Here is a 23,050-nt window from a genome sequence, read left to right as displayed (position 1 = left end):
TCAATAAGGAGGCTAGAATTGGTCTCCCCTTGAATGATTGGATATGGGCTAAATAAGGAGGCTAGAATTGGTCTCCCCATGAATGATTGGATATGGGCTCAATAAGGAGGCTAGAATTGGTCTCCCCATGAATGATTGGATATGGGCTCAATAAGGAGGCTAGAATCGGTCTCCCCATGAATGATTGGATATGGGCTCAATAAGGAGGCTAGAATTGGTCTCCCCAGGAATGATTGGATATGGGCTCAATAAGGAGGCTAGAATTGGTCTCCCCATGAATGATTGGATATGGGCTCAATAAGGAGGCTAGAATTGGTCTCCCCATGAATGATTGGATATGTGCTCAATAAGGAGGCTAGAATTGGTCTCCCCATGAATGATTTGATATGGGCTCAATAAGGAGGCTAGAATTGGTCTCCCCATGAATGATTGGATATGGGCTCAATAAGGAGGCTAGAATTGGTCTCCCCATGAATGATTGGATATGGGCTCAATAAGGAGGCTAGAATCGGTCTCCCCATGAATGATTGGATATGGGCTCAATAAGGAGGCTAGAATTGTAAGACTGGAATTTGCCAGGAGGATTGTATGAGCCCAGCAGATCATCAATAAATGCAGCGGGCATTTATTGTATAAATTTCTATCTAAACAACAGTTATTACTGAAAATGTTTTATCTGTTGCAGTGTTGGGCCTCATTGTAGTATAAACAATGAATGTTCCTTGTGATTTACTTTAAAGCTATTTTTGAATTAAATATACTTAACCCACACCTGTGACCTGTGATGCATGCTATTGTTAAATCGCTCCATTATTTTGCACGAATGACGCTGGGTACAACCAGAGAGAACTATTCAGTATTCACCCATTGTGCAAATGGGTGAAACTGTCCATACTAGACTAGATTAGATTAGATTAAATTAGATTTATTTATTTATTGTCCATGTTAAATAACATAGAAACTTGGCATCCACTGGCCAAATACAAGTATACACAATATTGTTGTTGTTGTTCAGCGCCTCGGAATAGGGTCTTGTACACTAGATAGATGGCGCATTATAAATGCATTATTATTATTATTATTATTGTTATTATTATTATTATGTAAATTACAAAATAAGTTAAAGGAACATTACAGACTTTGTTCTGTTGCAAAAAATTTGCTGGCAGTGTAAGCACTTTATGTAATCCACCATATATATAAACTGACAAACCTGTAGAAGTTTGAGATCAATCGGGTCATGAGAGAACAGTGAAAAACCGATCACAAATTTTGCATTGCATCGATGCCAAAACAAAAATGAATAAAACGCTCACTGAGCGATAAACTGTTACTTTGCTGCCACTTTCGCACCCGATCCATGCAGCCACTGTCGAAGGAACGAGCATAGTTCCTGAATGTCGTTCGTCAATGTACCATGTTTAAGCACCATCGGCAGTGTTTACTGGAGTGAAAAAGCTTACGTAATACATACAAACAATTGACTCAAAAATTAAACAATATTGCGCCATTTGTGCAAATAATGGCAATCCCTTTTGCGAACAGTAAGCAGTGGTGTGAAGGCAGGTTTCTGGCGCCTCAAAACCAGATAGCTCCGGGCAGGTGGGGCTCGCAAGCCTTGGAGGGCAGCCCATCTAGGAGAAGGAAAACTCTGATTTCAAACCTGCGCAGGTGGGGCTCGTTAGCCATGGGAGGTAGCCCACCTGGAGTGAAAAAGCTTACGTAATACACACAAACAATCGACTCAAAAATTAAACAATATCGCGCCATTCGTGCAAATAATGGCGATCCCTTTTGCGAACAGTAAGCAGAGGTGTGAAGGTGGGTTTCTGGAGCCTCTAAACCAGATAGCTCTAGGGAGGTGGGGCTCGCAAGCCTTGGAGGGCAGCCCATCTAGGAGAGGGAAACTCTGATATAAAACCCGGGTAAATGGGACTCATTAGCTCTGGACAACAGCAACCTGAGTAGGGAGAGTCGGCTGCACTCTCTTGCAGAGGGAAAGGAGAAAGCTTATCATCATGTATGCAGCTTCCTAAACCTGTAGCAAAGGGCGGTCGAGGAGGTTTCCCAACGGCCAGCAGCTATATCAGGAGGAGTTGCGACCCCTGGTATTATTCAGCAGTTGAAAGTCAATGATGAAACCAATTATCACAAATCCTATACTTCCAGCTCCGGGAGTGAGCAGGAACCATGCGGATGGTGATGGCATAGGCCAGCAGAGGCTTCATGATGATGCATCCTTAAACCCCCTGGGGAGGGGTGTGTCTGATTTATACGCTCAATCCAAAGCAAAACTTATTAAGTGTAAGAAAATTATCTTAATATCAACTATGAATGTAGTGTACAATCAGAGAAGCTTCTAGGGCTGAGGAATTAGCATGGAACTTCAAACTCAAAAACATTGGAATTTTGGGAGTTCAGGAACACAGAATTGTTCATGAGGAAACACTGTTGTTTAGCAAAGTGCTGGGGCAATCCCTGGTTACTTCATCTGCATGGAGGAATGAAGCACAGGCAGCAACTGGAGGAGTAGGCATCATGATGTGTCCTAGAGCCAGTAAAGCCCTGCAGAGCGTTACTTCAATTTCAAAGCGGGTAATGAGTGCCTCATTCCTTGGCAATCCTGTCACAACAGTCGTAGTTGCTTACTCTCCAACGAACACGAGCAACATTGAAGACACAGACGAATGCTATGAAGATCTAGGAAGAGCAGTCAAGAACGTACCTGCGCATAACTTCTTAGTGATTCTTGGTGATTTCAACGCACGTCTAGGAAAGGAAGATGTGGCATACCCATTCCATGACGAAACTAACCGAAATGGAGGATATCTGGTTAACCTGATGCAGGAACAAGAGCTGCTCGCGGCGAACACACTATTCTCTAAACGCCCTGGCAAAAGGTGGACACATCTCAGCCCCTTAGGCACCAGGTATCAGCTCGACTACATGTATATCCTGATAAGAAGAAAATGGAGAAATAGTGCCATGAATGCTGAAGCATACAGCAGCTTTTCAAGCGTACATGTAGGTTCTGACCACAGGATTGTTTCTATGAGAGTTAGACTCAGTCTTCGATCTCCACCGTCACCACGTGGAAGGAAGCCGAAATACGACTGGAAAGCTTTCTCAAGTAACACTGAACTCCAGCAAAGATCTACTGTGGAGGTAAAAAACAGGTTCCAAATACTTGATGATGATGATAGCCTTGCTCAAGGCAGTCGAATTATTCACTCCGAAAAAAGACCGCCGCTGTATAAAAACCCACCCGTATTCACTGTGCGTAAAACCCACCCGTATTCACTGTGCGTAACGTCGCACGACACGATGCCCCCGTACACTATCCGCATGCGGAGGCCGTCAGGCCGACAGCCTTGTAGGATCTGTGTTGAAGCCACTGAACTTATTACTATAATAAGCGAAGAGTTCCCACGGTCAGCTCATTACCATAATGCCCGCGAAAGACGAGACATGTTTACCTCACACACCACCACCACGGACGCATGATAGGGTCCAAAGGTCGTGATAAGGGAAGTGCGTGATTGGACGTCAAAATGAATAATTCATTTGCCTCGCATCCTGTGTTGTCTGATAGGTCTGACGAACGATATACATATTCATGAGCTGCATACTAGCATATCCTCGAGCCCCCCCCCCAATTTCGTCCACTATTGGAATTTTTTCAATACAACACATTAAAACTGGAAGATACAGATCCGACAAGGCTGTCGGCCTGACGGCCTCCGCATGCGGTTAGTGGTGTACGAGTGCGATGACTTGTGTGAACAGTATTCGTGCGATGTGACAGTGTGTATACGGGTTGGTCATTCGGTGTGATCGCACACACCATGCACAGGGTATACGGCGGGTGGGTTTACAGCTGCGTCTTTTCGGAGCGAATAATGCGACTGCCTTGAGCAAGGCTATGATGATGAATGCTCTATCGCAAGAGCGCTTTATCCATGCAAACAACATAGCTAAGGAAACACATGTTCCTTTACAGAAGAAAAGAAAACGTCAACAGCATTCCAAACATCCTGAAATCGTGGAAGCCCGGGATCAAATGGAAAACGCTTACAAGATCTTTGTTAACGACCTAAGTGATGACAGCAAGGAGCTCTTAAAGGTGGCAAAGTCAAAACTCTACAAAACTTACGACAAAGTGAGGCATGAAGAAATAAGGGAGAAAATTAAAGGAGTGGAATCTGCACATGCCAATCAAAAGCTCAGCAAATCGTGGTGCATTATCAACGAAGTTGCTGGTAGAAGGAGGAATCACCTTGGGAAACTCGAGGGTGACACAAGCGAAGAGAGGATCAAGGCTTGGTATATACACTTTAGTCAACTGCTAGGAACTCCTCCTATTGTGGAGGGGGCTGACGACGACATATCAATGGTGCTTGACAATCTTTAGCATCTCGGAGTATGAGAAAGCTAAAGAATCTCTCAAACTAGGCAAAAGTTGCGGACGAGATGGAATAACTCCTGAAGTAGTTAAAGTCACCTGGAAGTGGTATTTTTTCAAAATAAAGCTTTTGTTACTAATATATGTGTTTTGATGAATGGAATGTGAATAAACAGTTAACTAAGGTTTTAAACAATAAGTTCTTATGTTATTTACAAATTTAAGAGTAGACCCCGACCCGAGAGGGCGCTGTTCGTGACGTCAATCGAGGCAGACTTTGCCTGTAATGCGTAGAGTAAACACAATTGCAAAGTACATGTACGGACCAGGTCGTGAGTTTGTTCGTTTCAAAAATTCTATTGCTGCTGAAAGCAGAAAAACACTTTTTGAAATGTACCAACTCACGACTTGGACGTACATGTACTTTGCACGTGTGTTTACTATACGCATTGCAGGCAAAGTCTGCCTCGATTGACGTCACAAAAGGGGTAGGCGGAGTCAGCCCCCAAACAACTTTATATATTTTTTAAACATATAAATCGTGACAAACAATTACTAAAAAAATTGTTTTATTGTTCGTAAGCCCATACTCTTATGTTTGAAAGAAAAAAAAATCTATTTCCAGGTGACTTTAAGCTCTGCAACATGGATAGCGACATACTGGACATGTGCAACCGGGCACATATGGGCAGGCAGAAACCAGAGCAGTGGTCCTTAATATCAAACATATTCCTAAATCAGGGGACTTACGTAAAACAGACAACTACAGGGGAATTAATCTGTCATCAGTTATCGCTAAACTTTACAACAAAATGATCCTCAATACAATTAGACCTGCTATAGAGAAAACAGGTCGACTGCAGCTCAAGTGTTAGCTCTAAGAAGGATCATTGAAGGAGTAAAGAAAAGGAAACTACCAGCAGTCATAACATTCATAGATTTTAAGAGGGCATTTGACTCCATACATCGGGGGATATGATGAAAATACTAGCTGCTTATGGGGTACCACTGCGGCTTGTCCAATCCATCAACGACATGTACACGAACACCAGGGCCAAGGTAGTATCTCCTGACGATGAAACAGAGGAGTTTGAAATATCTGCTGGTGTGCTTTCAGGGTGATACGCTAGCACCTTTTTTCTTCGTCATCCTCCTAGACTATGCTATGAGACAGGCTGTCTGCGGCAAAGAGGAGGAGCTTGGATTCATAATCAACCCCAGACAGTGCAGGCGAGTAGGACCTACTGTACTTACAGACCTCAACTTTGCAGATGACATTGCCCTACTTACAGAGCAAATCAGTCAAGCACAAGAGCTTCTTGACAGGGTGGAGACTGAATGTCAAAAAGTGGGTCTGCAGTTAAACATCAAGAAGACAAAGTACATGGCATACAATACGGATGATGAGGGTACATGCCTCAAAGCAATCAATGGGGACAAACATGAAAGACAGGCTGACTTCAAATATCTTGGGTCATGGATTGACAACACAAGCAGGGATATCAAAGTTAGGAAAGCTCTGGCCTGGAAAGCACTCACAGCATGAGAAATGTATGGTGTACAAAGATGAGTAAACACCTGAAGTTACAGCTCTTTGTGGCCACTGTTGAATCAGTGCTACTTTATTTTCATCATTGTTTCGTGGTTTTTCAAAGTTGAATTATTTCAAACCCAAATAATTCTGAATGCTTAAGGAATAATCTTTCAGTTAAACTTCATGTTGGGTAACTAATATCGCTAAAATCATGAGAAACATGCATGGGAAAATTGCGAATGTTCCATGGTCTTCAAGCTGAGTATACCCGTGGGGGTTGATGCTAACGATGAGTGACAGCAGTGACAGCTGTGTTTTGACTTGACGGAACAAAACTCGCATTTCAAGTTGGAAATATCAACGCAAATGGCTCTAAAACTTCAGGTAAAGATTATCAAATTTATTGCTGAAATTGTCTACACTTTATAATCTAACTTCTCATTGAGTTGTTTGGAGATTTTTGTAATTTTGTTTGTCTGACTACGAGGGGTTAAAAATCGATGTTTTCATATCGTAAACAAAATTTATTTTAATGAGTGAGACGTCGCGTTTTTTTTAAACTAATTTTTCTGACGTTAATGTTTTCCAAAACAGGTCGTAAAATTAAGCGTGAAGGTCGTCGAAAATTCCACATTATTTCAGACAGGAAGGTTGTATGATCTTGGTTTTTATTTTATTTAAAATGTTAAGATTTGCTTGTTGGAATTATTATGATAAACGCAAAAATGAAATTTACTCGACATTCCTCAATTCGTTAGAGCGGGTCACATATATCAAACACAGACCTCTATCTCGGGTTCTCCAAGCTTAGCGCCAAAATCTGTGCTAGAAGACTGAGGTTTGCAGGGCACTACTATCGCCACCCTGAGCTTCCAGCCAGCAAGCTTGTGCTCTGGGAGCCCAAGCACAAGCAAGGTCAAGCCCAAAGAGGTCGAGGCCATCTGACCTATGTAGATCTGCTGAAAAAGGACACTGGATTTGTGACAGCCGGGGAAGTATCCACATGCATGGGGGACAGGAAGACCTGGAGAAACCTCAGCCGTAATATAATTGACCGAGGACACCACTCCAAATAGAAGAAGAATAAAGTGATTTCAACAATAGCCCGACCCAGGTGTGGGTTAAGTGGCATAATGCCCTCGGTGAGCGCTAGTGCTGGGCGGATAGTGAAATTTTGTTATTCGGATACCGCTGGCCAACTATCCGAAATTAATCGGATATTCGAATAGTTTTTTTTGCCGCTAGAGGGCGCTGTTCGTTTGTGATTGAGATCTTATTGGCGGATTGATATTAGTTTTAGACAGAGTCACTTGGTTCATTCATAAAAATGACCGGATCTAATTTAAAGATGGCGATTTGCTTTTTCTTTTGATCGTGATTGACTCTACGTGAAGGAAAACTTTTGTAATCTTTGAACAAAATACGTCGGAAATGTCATTATTTTAACTCTTCCCGGAGGTGAGCATAGTTAAATACTTAATATATGCTGTTTTATGCTGTCTTAATAGAAGTTTCATAAGGATTCAGACAAAACATTCATATCAGTTGTCGCCCGACGTCCGCGGATATTCGGATATTAAAGAATATCCGGTTACTTGGTTGTAATTACAGAACTATCCGGTTTATAAATAGCTATTCGTGCCCTATGCGGATATCCGGTTAAGAAAAAAAAGGCATCGCAGTTACGGATAGGAAAACCTATTCGCCATTAACCGGATATTCAAATAATTCGCCCAGGCCTAGTGAGCGCGCCATTCATGGGTACCACCGGCGCGCAACTTGGCATTATCCTATACATAACCACAGAACAGGTTTACTTTTTAATTTTATTTTTTTATTTTTTTCAGCACAGGGTTTAACCCGTATTTCCATTATTCAGTGCATTGTCGTTTTTCGTAGAATTGTCAGAATTTGTACGCACCGGTCTTCTCAGCGTCGGCCATAATGTTACAGCGCTTCGTCAATGAAAACAACATGTGGAGACAGACTACCTAGGTTAGAAATATTTTATTTGCCAAGTCATTAAAAGTTTTTAAAAAAAAGTTAACTGAACATCATGACTTCAAACTAGGTGCCTAATGTTCCCAAAATTTATTTATTCAGCAATTTATTTTCCATTGAAAATATCTGCGAAACTACGACTGTAAATAATAAAATTAGCACCTGTCGGTAGAAATAAAACAATTTCGGCAACTAAGGGAGTCTATGTGCGTAGATCATTTTTAGACACGTTACAAGTCCCGCGGGTAAGGCATTTTGGCCGCATAAACTACCGTAGTTTTCAATTTGTGCCATGGCAGGAATTTCTGCAAGCTTTGCACGGAAAATAAAATCTGGCGACGGCGCAAATTCGTGCCATTACACAAATAACGGAAATACAGGTTAGACTCTGTACTGTTTTTGCAGACTATATTTTTTTAAATGATCACTGCAAGATTAAAATTAACTGAACTATCCTTAAAGGGACACACCGGCTCACCATTTACACAATTTAGGGGTGTAGAATCATAAATAATGTTTTTATAGACGGTTGCTGTAAAAAAAAATCATCAAAATGTCACGTAATTAGCGAAAAATGATTTTAAAAAAACAAAGCGGTAAAAGGCCACCGTATACGTGTTTTCAGCCGTTGCAACTGTCAAATCTTTGTGACCTTGTCGCACAATGTTGTAAGTAGGCTGGTGCTTTGTTTATAAATAGCAACGTTGTACTATGACACAACATAAGGATCCTTTACGCGCATGCGCACGAATGGAACCGGAAAACACACACGTACGGACGTCGTATCCTCCTCTTACCAGTTTTCACGGTATTATGCCTTTTTCTTTGAATTGGGAAAAAAATAATGATGCCTTAGGCCTATATCACACACATTAAGAACCTATAGACAGACAGTAGGGGGCGCCAAACTGTAATTTTGTACTTTCTCAAACCGTGGGCGGAAGTTAACGTGCTACCCGCTGCTTTTAGTACACGTTTTGGTATAACCTTGAGGCAGTGCCTGCACCATCTTAATTATATTTTATAAATTTGCATGAGATGATGACCCGATGCGGGATTGTAGCCTTAATATGTGAATCAACACTTCATAAATAATCCATATGACTGTTTGCAAATGTTGGGCATTGAGGTTGACCTGTTAAAATGTCATGTTTACAACTTTTTTCAGGGAAATCCAGCCTAAACTCGGTTTGAAACGCAAGTTCATACTATGGCCCTCTGTATTGCGTACGCTCGCGTCAAATGCACACCAAGCAATCGCGTATCAGTAGCACGTAAGTCTATGCGGTACGCGTCATCAGCACCGGGTGTGGCGGTTTCAGTCTTCCGCCGTGTTCAGTTTTCCGGGTGACGTAGCCGGACATTTCAGTACGTTGTTCGAACGGTTTTAGCTTTCCGGCGTGTTCAGTTTTCTGGGTAACGTAGTAAGACAAAAATACCCCGCCGCGAGTACCTTGGCGAGGTTATGTAGTTCTCTCAGAGACCCCAAATTGTTTCTATCACAATTCTTTCTGTTTAGTCACATGCTCTTGCCCTATCTTTACACGTTTTCATGCGTACAACTTTAAGCAGGTCACACTGCTTGTACCACTGGTAAAATACAGGATAATTTGCTTGGTCTTCACACCAAATTGTCTCATACGGTCCACGTGTTCACCGCTCGTTGTACTCGTGGACGCCGCCATGACAGCTACCGGAGAGTATTACGGATGACTCAATACGGCACTAAAAATTGACTATTTTCGCTTGCTGTGCACAGGCATCGCATGACGTCATGTTACCGTATTAGGTCATTCGGAAAACTGAACACGGCGGAAAATTGAAACCGCCACACTGGTGAAGCCATATGGAAGAAACATCTGCAGTGACTATAAGTGTTCTTTGGGACTCTGTGTATGACTCTATAGCCAGCAGTTGTCTTAATTTTATTCAAAAATATTTTTGTATTAAATTTTAAAAATTACCATAGTAACTTGCAAATAATAAAAAAAAAAATAATAATAATAAAAAGTGTGAATAATTACTGGCTTTTAAACCTGATTTTTATTTATTTTTAATTTATTTGTTGTCTTAACATTTATAATAAAGCGTGTAAATAAACAGTGATAGTTGAATCAACAAGCTGATGTTTAAATTTTAATATTAATAATAATATTGATATATATATATGAGGGTTAAAAAATTAAAATTTCCAAAAATATTTTAAAATGATATAAAAGGCACATGGCTTCTTTAAGCCTGTGTATTTTTTTCCAGAATGCTCAGCAAAATATTCAGTCATATGATTTGATTATCATGAATTGTGAACTGAAATAGTGTTTGATGAAACTTTTTCGGTGGGCAAATTTTATTTATATGGCCTCATCATTATGACATATTTTTGTACCTTGTAGAAATGCCTAAAATACTAAACTTTTTGCATTTACAAGTGCAAATAACCAGTGGAGCCTTACGACTACGTGTTTCTAAGTTTTGGTCAAGGTAGAGGAGACTCTTTGCTTGGGCAAATAAAACCACAATTATTTTTATCTAGGGACTGTCTACATCGCGCACTACAGACTGACAGAGAGGTAAAATTTGCCACGATTTTAGGGACACCTCGAAAACAGGACCTCATACGATATACTGATCATACCATCATATTGTGGAAACATACAGAGCTCAAGCACTCGATAAATTTTACAGAGTTTCTATCTTTATTGCGCCTTTTAACCAAATTTGAGGTTGTTGTAATAACCAGTCTATATTTCAAAAAATTCAAAGAAGATGCCTGTACCATAACCATATCCTCTGCTTACCAGTTATCACGCTATTATGCCTTTTTCTTTGAATTGGGAAAAAAAATAATGATGCCTTATATCAACCGATGCCCTAATTATCTTCATTTGTTAATACGAAGTATGCAAACATGTATTAAAACTTGATGGACATTGAAATGTTCACACCACACACCGATCTTGGACGACTTCAACTGGCCCCATTTGTTTTGAGTTTTTCCTGTTTTCACGGCAAACGAGAAAGTATGGTTTCCCGGTGAAGCCATACATGGAAGAAACATCTGCAGTGACTACAAGTGTTCTTTGAGACTCTGTGTATGACTGTATAGCCAGCAGTTGCCTTCATTTTATTCAAAATATTTTTTTATTAAATTTTTAAAATTACCATGGTAACTTGCACAAAATAAAAAAAAATATAAAAATATAAAAAGTGTGAATAATTACTGGCTTCAAAATCTGATTTCTATTTATTTTTGTTCTATTTTTTTTCTTAATATTTATAATAAAGTATATACATAAACAGTGATAATTGAATCAACAAGCTGATGTTTAAATTTTGATATAAATAATAGTATTGATACGAGGGTTACAAAATAAAAATCTCCAAAAATATTAGAAAATGATATAAGGCACATGGGTTCTTTAAGCCTCGGTATTTTTTTTCAAGAATGCTCAGCAAAACATTCTGTCACATGATTTTGATCATCATGAATTGTAAATTGAAATAGCGTTTGATGAAACTTTTTCGGTGGGCAAATATTTTTATATGGCCTCAACATTATGACATATTTTTGTACCTTGTAGAAATGCCTAAAATACCAAACTTTTTGCATTTACAAGTGCAAATGACCAGTGGAGCCTTACATGTTTCTAAGTTTTTGTCAAAGAAGAGGAGACTCTTTGCTTGGCATATAAAACCACACAATTTTTATCTTGGGACTATTTACATCGCGCACAGAGAGGTAAAAGATTTGCAACGATAATAGGGACACCGCGAAAACAGGACCTCCTACGATACATAGACTAGCACTAAAGATCGCGCAGTGTTCCCCGTTTGCTCCCGAGCTACCTCTGCGCAAATTTTGAAACAAAGTTAGCGCCGTAAGAAAAAGCATCTTGCGCGAATTACAAAAAAGGCCATTTTCAGAGATTGCGCACTCACCTATTTGCGATAACGTAACCCTCCTGTGCCGACGGCGGAGTAGCCGGAGGGTTACGAAGCATGCTCGAATGAAAAGGGTGAAATGGTCAAACACGTACAATTTCGACAGCTTGTCAACAGATTTGCTCAATTTGTACCACTTTCGAAAATCATGACACAAATTCTATGAACACCACCGTTGGCAGGAGAGGAGGGTTACGTTTATCGCAACAACTGAACTAGCGCCCACCAAACATGAACCAAAAAAATGGGGGGATCGAAAATACATTACAAATACAACATTCAATAAATCAAATTAACAAGTGCAATACCTACCAGCTATGAGAGATGAATTCATATTTGGTCAATCTGAAGTAAAAGTTCAGTGCATTATCAAAAGGACAACTGTTTTTGGTGAATCATGGAGGAAGTACCAACATGGTATAATATTAATATTAATAAAAAAGTGACAGTCAGTGGTGGTAGCATGGATGGTGTCGTTGTATGGGAGTTTATCAATTGAGGGCGCCCTTTTGCGGAAGGGGGTTCTCAGATCTCGTGTCCGAAACGGCGACTTCGGCTACAGCTACGACTAGATTGCGCGCGTCTGCTATTCTTCAACACTGGTAGACGCGCTGATCTAGACGTAGCTGTAGCCGAAGTCGTCGTTTCGGACACGCTGTGAGATGTAGTTTTAAAGGCAGTGGACACTATTGGTATTTGTCAAAAACCAGTCTTCTCTCTGGTGTATCTCAACATATTATGCATAAAATAACAAACCTGTGAAAATTTGAGCTCAATCGGTCGTCGGAGTTGCAAGATAACTATGAAAGAAAAAAACACCCTTGTCACACGAAGTTGTCACACGAAGTTGTGTGCGTTTAGATGGTTGATTTCGAAACCTCAAGTTCTAAACTTGCAGGTCTCGAAATCAAATTCGTGGAAAATTACTCCTTTCTCCAAAACTAGGTCACTTCAGAGGGAGCTGTTTCTCACAATGTTTTATATCATCAACCTCTCTCCATTACTCGTTAAAGAGTAAGGTTTTATGCCAATAATTATTTTGAGTAATACCAATGTGTCCACTGTCTTTAACGGTTCGTTGTGTATCCTCCTCTTACTAGTTTTCACGGTATTATGCCTTTTTCTTTGAATTGGGAAAAAATATTGATGCGATATCAACCGATGCCCTATTTATCTTCAAATTAAAGCTTGATGGACATTGAATTTTCACACCACACAATGACTTCAAACAACTGGTCCCATTTGTTTTGAGTTTTTCCTGTTTTCAAGGCAAACGAGAAAGAATGGTTTCCCGGTAAAGCCATACGTGGAAGAAATATCTGCAGTGACTGCAAGTGTTCTGTGAGACTCTGTGTAATCACTCCATAGCCAGCAGTTGTCTTAATTTTATTCACAATTTTTTTAATGACATTTTAAAAATTGCCATGGTAATTTGCCAAAAACAAAAATAAATAAAAATTAAATAAAAAGTGTGAACAATTATTAGCTTTTAAATCTGATTTTTATTTATTTTTAATAAGGAAATTTCCCCTTAATATTTGTAATAAAGCGTAAAAATAAAAAGTGATAATTGAATCACCAAGCTGATGTTTATAATAATATTGATACGAGGGTTTAAGAAAAAATCTCAAAAAATCTTAGAATGCGTCAATCGGCGGGGGGGGGGGGGGGGGCAGCTAAGGGGTAAGTCCCCATTCAAGGGCAGGGGACACATGAAATGTCCCCCGTGTTTTAACCACCTTTATTCACCATGGAACAAGAGCAAAACAACACTATCTCCTTCCTCGATGTGCAAGTACAAGACGCAAGCTTATGGCACTCTAGCTCACACGGTACACCGCAAGACAACAGACACCATATAGACCCTTCATTCCATCATCCTCGCTTCAATCAATACATCACTTCAACCATTAGAGCAAGGGAACTTGCTCTATGCTTCAACTCAACGGATACAAGACATTCATTCTCTCAGCAAACCCAATACAAGCCTCACATGATTAACGATCAGAGTTCAAGGCTGCAATCCCCTCCCATACCATCTGCCACACTTCTCACAAGCTCAAAGTATCTTAACTCAAGCTCAAGTACCACCAACCAATATTCAAGCATCACTCCACCCACACAAGGACAAGCAAGATACTCAAGACAAAGCCGGCATTTACCGCATTCCTTGTGATTGCGGTCAAGTATACATCGGGGAAACCGGACGCAACATCTCAACAAGAATCAAGGAGCGCAGCTCTGAAGACTGGGACATCTCGACAAATCAGCCATCATCAAACATTCACACGAACACGACCACATCATCAGTAGTGAACTGGAATCAAGCCAAACACATCGCTCCTGTACAGTCCTGTTACCAAAGTCAGGGAGGCCATCGAATACCAAGCGCATCATACAGTTCCACAACATATCGGTTTCTTCATTGAAGGCAGTGGACTGGACACTATTGGTATTTACTCAAAATAATTATTGCCATAAAACCTTACTTGGTAACAAGTAAGTGGGAGAGGTTGATAGTATAAAACATCGTAAGAAACAATGACCGTGTTTCTGAAGTGACATAGTTTTCGAGAAAGAAGTAATTTTACACGAATTTGATTTCGGAGACCTCAGATTTAGAATTTGAGGTCTCGAAATCAACCATCTAAAAGCACAAAACACTTCGTTTGTTATTCTATGCATATTTTATGTTCTCACACCAAGTGAGAAGACTGGTCTTTGACAGTTACCAATAGTGTCCACTCTCTTTAACGACATCTGTTCACCCATCCTCAAGCCAACCCTTCAGCTCACCACAAAAATGTCACACTCCAACGCACACACATCCAGGCAACAAAAAACGCCGTACTACAGTTGGTCTAACTCATTGACCGGTTCTTAGACTTTTGTGCGTCTGAATGCAAAAAAAGTAAGACCGGATCGGGTTTAAACCCCAAAACTCCGTCCAGCGAGGCGGTCTAAGTCTAAACCAGTTCGGGTTTATCTTTTAACACTGCGTGTGGACAGAATGACATCCGGTTTTAACACCACAACGGACGACCAGATTACCAAATACGGTAGTATTACGTCATGCCGTGCCTGCGCACACCAAGCGAAAGTAGTCGATTTTAGCGCCGTGCCGAGTACACTCTCGTAGTAGACTTAGGGACAAGTCGTTTATTGTCCCACGTGGAGAGATAGTCGAGTTGCAGCGATGCTCTCTGCGCGCGAACTGCTGGTTGACTCCAGGCAGCTCCATATATATCTATGGGCAGCGCGTAGTAGTCGCGCAACTATCAGTTCGCTGCAACTCGACTATCTCACCGCGTGGAACCATAAACGACTTGTCCAGTGGAGGGTATGTATGCGACAGTATTGTGAAAAAGTAATCACGTTTATAATAAGTATTTGAGGAGTGGGAATTTCAGGTTTGCCTGAAAGCCAGAAAAGGGTTTTGGGTTGCCCCTCGAAAAAACACTCGTACGATAACAAACAGGTCTCGAAGATTTATTCGTGGCGGTAGGGATGGAGGACGGGGGAGGTCAGCGCAGCATGCATGCAGAGCACCAAATACGTCATCCCGGAGAGCTTGGCACGCCAGAGATTTGAGACCGTGATTACTGCGTGCCGAAATCTCCGGTGACATCGCCCGGACCGCCGGAGCGCCGAGGCCGCCACACCGGGACCCGGAGTGCTTGTATACGGTTTCTGTTGTCTCTGATGCCGAAAAGCACCGAGTATTTATATTACGTTCTTGCCGCTTACCGAGTTGGCGAAACTCTCTCGATCAGTGTATGCAGTTTAACAACGGCCGACGCCCATGATTTATTAAATTCTGAAACAAAATTATTTTTTCCAAGCGTTTTTTGTTGAGTGTCCTACCATAAATTGAAACTGTTTTTTCATGCGTATACTACGAGCGCAGCGAAGGAGCATATTTTTTAATGCTTCTCACATGCACAGCGCTGCCATCCCATAGTGATCAGTCTCTGATATCCCATAGTTATCCATCACCGATCCCGTGGGTGTGCCTTTCTATTGCTGTCACCGTTACTAGCGTGCTGTACTTTCAAATTAGGAGAATGAACTGCTGTGGGTGCGAGGCTGTGTGTATATGCTCAATCCAGTCCATAAGGGCTCTACAGCTGCTCAAATTTCGAAAAGCATCTGTTTTAAGTTGTTTCGTTCATCAATAATTATTACGCGTTTAATTTGCCTAACAGCAAAGTGCACCAACTGCACTGGCATATGTATAATAGATATATAGGCCTTCAAATCCCCAAAATTCCAACTTCTGAGTGAGGCAAATCACGCCCTCGATTGGTTGAATGAGCGTGGGCGTATTCTGCGTGGATCAATTCAACCAATCGCGAGCGTGCATTTTTATCGTTCTCGTTTTCGTTCTCGTTATCGGGGCCTGTGTGACCGGTGTGGCGGTTTCAGTCTTCCGCCGTGTTCAGTTTTCCGGGTGACGTAGTCGGACATATCAACACGTTGTTCGGACGGTTTTAGCTTTCCGGCGTGTTCAGTTTTCCGGGTGACCTGTCAGATACCGCCGCGAGTACCCTGGCGAGTAATTTAGTTTTCTGATGAGCAGTGACCCCAAACTGTTCATTACGATTCTTTTCTGTGTAGTCACATAATCTCTTGCCCCATCTTTACATGTATTCATGGGTACAACTTTAGGCAGGTCACACTCTGCTTGCATAAAAAACAACTCATACGATCCACGCGCGTTTGCCGCTAGTTGTACTCGACTCGTGGACGCCGCCATGACAGCTACCGGAGAGTAACGGATGACTCAATACGGCACTAAAAATGGACTACTTTCGCTTGCTGTGCGCAGGCATTGCATGACGTAATGCTACCGTATTTGGTCATTCGGAAAACTGAACACAGCGGAAAGTTGAAACCGCCACACCGGGCCTTTATACTCGGCACAATGCAGGGGGGGGGGGCAGAAGGGGTCGCGCCACGAACCCGCCACCTACGTTGCAAATAATCTCATTCTTCTCTCGCGACGAGCGCCGGTCGAAGCTCTCCATACAAACCTACGCCAACGGCGCGCTGTGTAGTGCACGTAAATTCCCTGTATAAAATTATAAGATTTCGAATACGTTCTCCCCTTTGAACGCAGGCGCGGCCTTTGAGACTGCCTGGACGGGTCCATTTAATCAAAGGGTGCATTTATCTCTAAATAATATTAGTTCACCCAATGTCTACACTAGAAAACATCGTAAATGATTTTTTGTTGCATTGCCAACTGCTTTAGTAATTTAATAATTTAATAAGCAACATATATTTAGCGTAAACGACATGTCTTACATATTATGCTTAAGATGTGCGCTTGCCTCAGAATTAACATTACCTGCGGCGAATGTTCCCGTCCGTCAACAGACGATCGTTTGCGTGGAAACCAAGTATAGGCAGAAACCATTTTCTCAAAAATACCTCTCAAAAAACGTCAAATATCGATAATTTTTTTCACATTATGTCGATGTTTATAGCCATTTTAGGGGTGACGTTTTGTAACAAAACTCCCGCCTGGACCCATTCATACACGTTGGCCGCTGCAATAAGCCAACGGAAAATTTCGGTTAAATGTTTAAGCATTTTATGTAAAACTAACCAGTTTAACAATTGAAAATGCTCTTACAATAAGTACTGTTATGTTTTCAGTGCTGTTAAAGAGAGAATTACAGCGGTATTCATGTTATCTTTTCTTGTTCAATATTGTCATCACCTATTTTTAAAATGGAGTGTACCCAAAACGTGCTAGCAAATGATTGCGCAATACCCCTTCCGCCCCCCACCCCCGACACAATGATAGCAAGGTCCACATAACAATAATTTCCAGGCGCGCAACGGGCGCACAGCTGGTGTTGAGCACCGCGCGCCACTGCATGCGGTGTACCAGTGCCTATAGTTTTGTGCTCAAAGACATGAGGAAATCATGTTCCTTTTCACTCTTTGTGAAATTCAATGTTTTCCTCAACGACTTACACAATTTCCTTGCCAGGACATCATGATCATGATATACTAATGAAGACCACTGACCACAAATTAATGTGCAACTAAATAGAAACCGAATCATCTTGAAAACGGTGCTTGTCTTTTAGGTGAGTAAGGGGAAATTAAAGACGCGAAAACTGCATAAGTCGACATCGGCTGAATATTACATTTTGCAGGAATTTCAGTATTTTAATATGTGCTTAAAAAAGTTATCAAGAACATAGTAAATCGTCATAATATCATGCAGCCATGTCAGCGAAATCGCATAGATGGTCGAGGAAGATATTTAACTTACATAAAAAGTGAAAAGAGAAACGATTTTCTCGTGTCTTTGTTGTGCACAAAATTATGCCCAAGTACATCGCAGCAGCCCATGGCGGCGCCCAGCACTAATTACACGCTTGGATTGGTCTATACCTGTACTGCATTATTTGAATTAATTGTAAATCACTTCAGATGAATTGAAAAGGTCATCAAAAGATGTCTCTGTAAAAGGCCTAGATTGCACATTGCACAAAAAAACGTCCACGACCCACTAAAATTCGGGCCCTTTTATTACAAGCGGGCCGACCCCACGCCGTAAAAGTGCTCTATGCCTCCCATCTTTCATGACAGATTGACGCCCAGTAGGCGATACTGTCTCGGAGGTTGGGATCTTTACCCTAGACGAGCCAGGTAAAGTTGTCCGGGGGGCAGGTTCAGCGGGGGGGGGGGGGGGGGGGGGGGCGTGGAGGGGAGAATCTCCGTCCACACACACTCGAACTTGCTCCGAGATAAACTCAAGAAGAAACCCGCGCCTCTGTCGGGTTACGTCACGAGAGTTATTTATAACACACCTCTTGCTTGTTCTGTATTCTGGTTGGCTGAAACACGGTCACGTGGGATGAACTAATAATTAGTCTAGTGATCGCGCGCGTGTTTTGCGGGAACTAGTTCCCGAGCGGGCACTGGGCTTTGAAAATAGTGCCCGGTTACAGCGGCCTCTCTTGACTTGAACCGTGAACAGCAACTACAAAAATTCCTTTTCTTTTCCAGATTTCTGTATTATTCCACATTCATTAATACCTCAGACAGTTTCGCTATTCCTATTGGTGGAGAGCGCGTCACGTGGGTGTGTATAAACCTTTGTTTATGACCGGTAAAAAGTGTTAATTCATGACACGCGACCTTGCACCTGTTCTTATAAGACATTTTTCTGCATTCCTATTGGTCGAGAGCAACGGCTGAAACAGTTGTGCCACATCACGCGATACGCGCGACGCGCACAACATTCCCTTCAAAGGAGTTGTTTACCCGAGGGCGGCGGAGGGCTTTACCATTCCATAGCTGGAGGGGGTCGTATGTTGAAAGAAATCATTTAACAATTATATTTTTTGCATTTATTTTACTTTTTGACCAAAAAGTGATGATGTTTTTGACCGAAAAGGTATTTATGAATGGGAATCAAAGTGTGTTGAATCGGTTTTCAACTAGTGGTTTTAACCCGCCGATGCCTGGTTCTTTATAACTTACCTCGATTTCGTCTCGGTAAAATTATCAAGAACCAGACCTCGTTGGGATTAAACCACTAGTTGAAAACCTCTTCACCACACATTGATGCCCTTATTTAAAGGAACACGTTGCCTTGGATCGGTTGAGTTGGTATTTGAAAAGCGTTCTGTAACATTTCTTATAAAATGCATATGGGTAGGAAGATGCATGTTGTAAATGTAGAATACAATAATCTACACACATATGCCTCAAAATTGCGTGGTTTTCTTTTTACCTCGTCGATAACACGGTCAGCCATTTATGGGAGTCAAATTTTTGACTCCCATAATGGCCGACAGTGTTAGTTCGCGACGTAAAAAGAAAACCGTGCAATTTTGAGTAATACTTGTGTGGATAACTATATTCTACTTTTAAAACATCTTTCTAACCATGCATTTCATAACAAACGGTTTCAAACGCTTTTTATAGACCAATTCGTCCTATCCAAGAGGCAACGTGTTCCATCAAGACCGAGCTGTGTTATAAAACACATATTGACTGCATAATTCGGTATTAGTGTATACGTCTATTCGGCCTCGGTAAATAGATCGCTCTTCTGGTCACGCAAAGTCCCTCCGGGGACTATAGACGTCCTCTAGTTACCTCATTGCCATTCAATATTGGTGTGTATCATTGGGTGCGTTCCTGTAGCTTCCCTGGGAGTCGACCCGCGGTCTGCCCCCACAGTGCGTTTGAATAGGTTTGACGTCATTCAAGGGGCTCACCCGGGTCAGCCCCCAGTGCCCTGCTTGTGGAGTGGGTCACTTGGGGGCTGGCCCCAGGTGCATGACGTCACTACGAGAGCGGTGAGTGATCGTTCGTTTAGCTCTTGTCAGGGGCTCACCCGAAAACGGTAATTTTATTGGTCTTAAATAACTACTCTTACATCCTCTCACTTGTTTCACTTTTAGAAAACATTTGCCTTATTATTTTGAGATTTTGTACGTCCAGTTTGGTTAATTTTGTATGGAGAAATTCCCTATCATTGTACCCGATTCAGCTGCACATGAGGGCTCTTTTTTTTATAAAACCCGACGGCCGATTGATTAGTACAAAACGGATTTGGCAAACGTACATCCTGAGTCTTTACCAAACTGCTCGAAGTTCTAACAATTTTGTTGCTTCAGAACTTTGACCAATGGAATGTTCGTTTACAGATTCAAAACATCCGTTGGTGTTTCACCATGGAGCAATAAAACGGAAATTTCATGTACTCATTTGAAGGTTTTTAAGGACGTACAAACCCTCAAAATAACAAGGCAAATGTTTTCTAAAAGTGAAATAAGTGAGAGGATGTAGGAGTAGTTATTAAAGGAACATGTACACTGTATTGGATCGGTGAGTTTGTTATAAAATGCATATGGTTGGAAAGATGTTTTAAAAGTAGAATACAATGATCCACACAAATTTGCCTCAAAATTGCGGTTTTTCTTTTACTTTGCGAACTAACACGGTCGGCCATTTATGGGAGTCAACCATTTGACTCCCATAAATGGCCGACCGTGTTGTTATATAGTCGACGAAGGTAAAAGGAAAACCACGCAATTTCGAGGCGTGTCTGAGTGGATCATTGTATTCTACTTTTAAAACATTTTTCTACTCATATGCATTTTATTAAAAACGGTTACAAACGCTTTTCAAAGACCAACTCGTCCGATCCAAGGCAACGTGTTCAACTACCCTTATAGGGGTCCAGAGATAATATTTATGATACCATACAAAATGGGATGTTTTTTGGAGCCTGGGGAAGGGTTATTTCGTTGACGCGGGACACGCGCCCCGGCGGATGTTGACCAGAAAGTTTACATGACAATTAATTGACTCCCCAAAAAGCGGTGGTAAAATTGAACACTAGATCAGATATATCTGTTGTAGTACAGCATATTCCGAAAATTCGCTCTATTTGGTGCTACGACAACTTTGTATGCGTCGTTGGACGTATACGCTCGATAAATCACGATGAATGGGGCCTTAAAATTCTAAAATCGTGTTAATGTTATAATACAATGACAAAGCCGATTGCTATTGTAAGCCCGGCCTGAGTCCAAGTTGTTACCAGTATTTATGTATTTACTTCTTTGTTCTCATAAACACAGCCTCCATTATACCAAAGTATTATATTAAGCTTCCGTCCACATCCTTGTGGGATACACCCAGGTCCATAAATCAGCCTGTGGTATGTACAATCAATACCCCAAATGGACCATCACCATAAACTGGTCAAGGACCAAGCTTCCCCAATCCCCTATATAATGTCCTTACTTTCCTAAAATCAGTCTCTTCTCTATGTTTGCTCTCATCGACAGACCCTCCTGGTTAGCCCAGTGCGAAGTCTTGCACTGTGAGCCCAATCCAGCGTTCTTTTATATGCTATAAGTCTACCTTCTCTACTTCTTATCTTTGTTAGGCCTATACCGAAATTGTTTGAATAAAATACTCTGTATAATATACAATAGCACAAATAAACAGTCTTCATCTGAGTTTTATTCTTCAATATTCGGCCCAGTTATTGCAAATTAACTTGTTTACACACTATGCGTAAAAAAGGGAAAAATAATCTGCATTTATACGGATAGTGCGTATAGGCCCGCTCGATCAACATTAGAGAGGTTTTGCAGAGTCCCGGATACGAATACGCATACAGATATCGAACCGTACGCGAGGCATGAGGCTCAAGAGGGCGCTATTAACCAAACGGCTGCACCCATGGACAATCGCCATTCTCTTTTTCTGAAGCATGGTGGTTAACAAATGTCCAACTACATCCATGTATGATACCTCTTATAGACATGTTGAAAACCTGGTGCATTAAAAAATAACAATCCGCTACAAAAACATGAACAAAATATACTTGATGTTTACTTACGGCGACAGATTCCTGTTTGAGCGACAACTTGTGTACAACGGTTATACAACGTCAAAAAATGATGACGTATTATGGCGTATCCGTTCACGAAAGAGTACCGGTGACTCTGCGAAACCTCTCTTATTACATAATTTTTTTTTTATACCATGCCAATTACCATCATTGACAAATGGCAATATTCCATACGGATTATAAATACAATTTCTAATCCAACCCTTTAAAATTATTACTACCTGTAAGAATACCTCCCTTACCCCACATTACCTTTCGCAACATTTGTATATACAAAACCATCCTCACCGGTGAGGTGCTAGCACCTCATCTAGCGGGGTGCCGCGCGAAGCGCGGCATCTTGCTAGGGCGGCCCCCCCCCGCTAGATTTTACAAGGCCGAGTCCGAATTGGCGGCTACGGCTAAAGCTGTTGCTAGGGGTGTTGCTAAGGACATATTATACCTCAACGCAGTGATGACGCGGAAATCTAGCCGTTGCCGTAGCTGTAGCCGCTAATTCGTGTTACGAGTGTTGGGTAGTGACGTCTAGGGCCAAGACTAGGCAGACGCCTAAAAGAGCACGTGTAGATTATGAAATGCAAGCGAGTTGAGCGCAAATCAGGGATCTCTCAATTTCCAGATCGCGCAGCTCATTTCGCGTTTTATTGTTTGTTGTTGCGTTCATTTACATGGCCCATTCTGCAAATTGAGCGTTCAGTCATCTCCATCTCCATCTCCATCTCCATTGGTTCAGTCAGCAAAATATCCTGCCGGATACATCTACGCTAAC

At 41.5% G+C, this 23,050-nt stretch overlaps 1 protein-coding gene across 1 annotated transcript in view; it reads right to left on the bottom strand.

Moving 5' to 3' along the window:
* The window catches only part of LOC139947210 (sentrin-specific protease 6-like), a 156,775-nt gene extending 144,426 nt beyond the window's left edge, over nucleotides 1-12,349 (bottom strand). The window contains exon 1 of the mRNA XM_071945079.1: nucleotides 12,192-12,349. Within this exon, the coding sequence (XP_071801180.1) occupies nucleotides 12,192-12,213 (22 nt within the window). The 5' untranslated portion in view covers nucleotides 12,214-12,349. The remainder of the gene's footprint in view (nucleotides 1-12,191) is intronic.
* Nucleotides 12,350-23,050: the final 10,701 nt, after the last annotated feature.

Source organism: Asterias amurensis, chromosome 14 (genome assembly GCF_032118995.1).
Source record: "Asterias amurensis chromosome 14, ASM3211899v1".
Lineage (NCBI taxonomy): Eukaryota > Metazoa > Echinodermata > Asteroidea > Forcipulatida > Asteriidae > Asterias > Asterias amurensis.
This window is presented reverse-complemented; position numbering and strand designations above follow the sequence as displayed.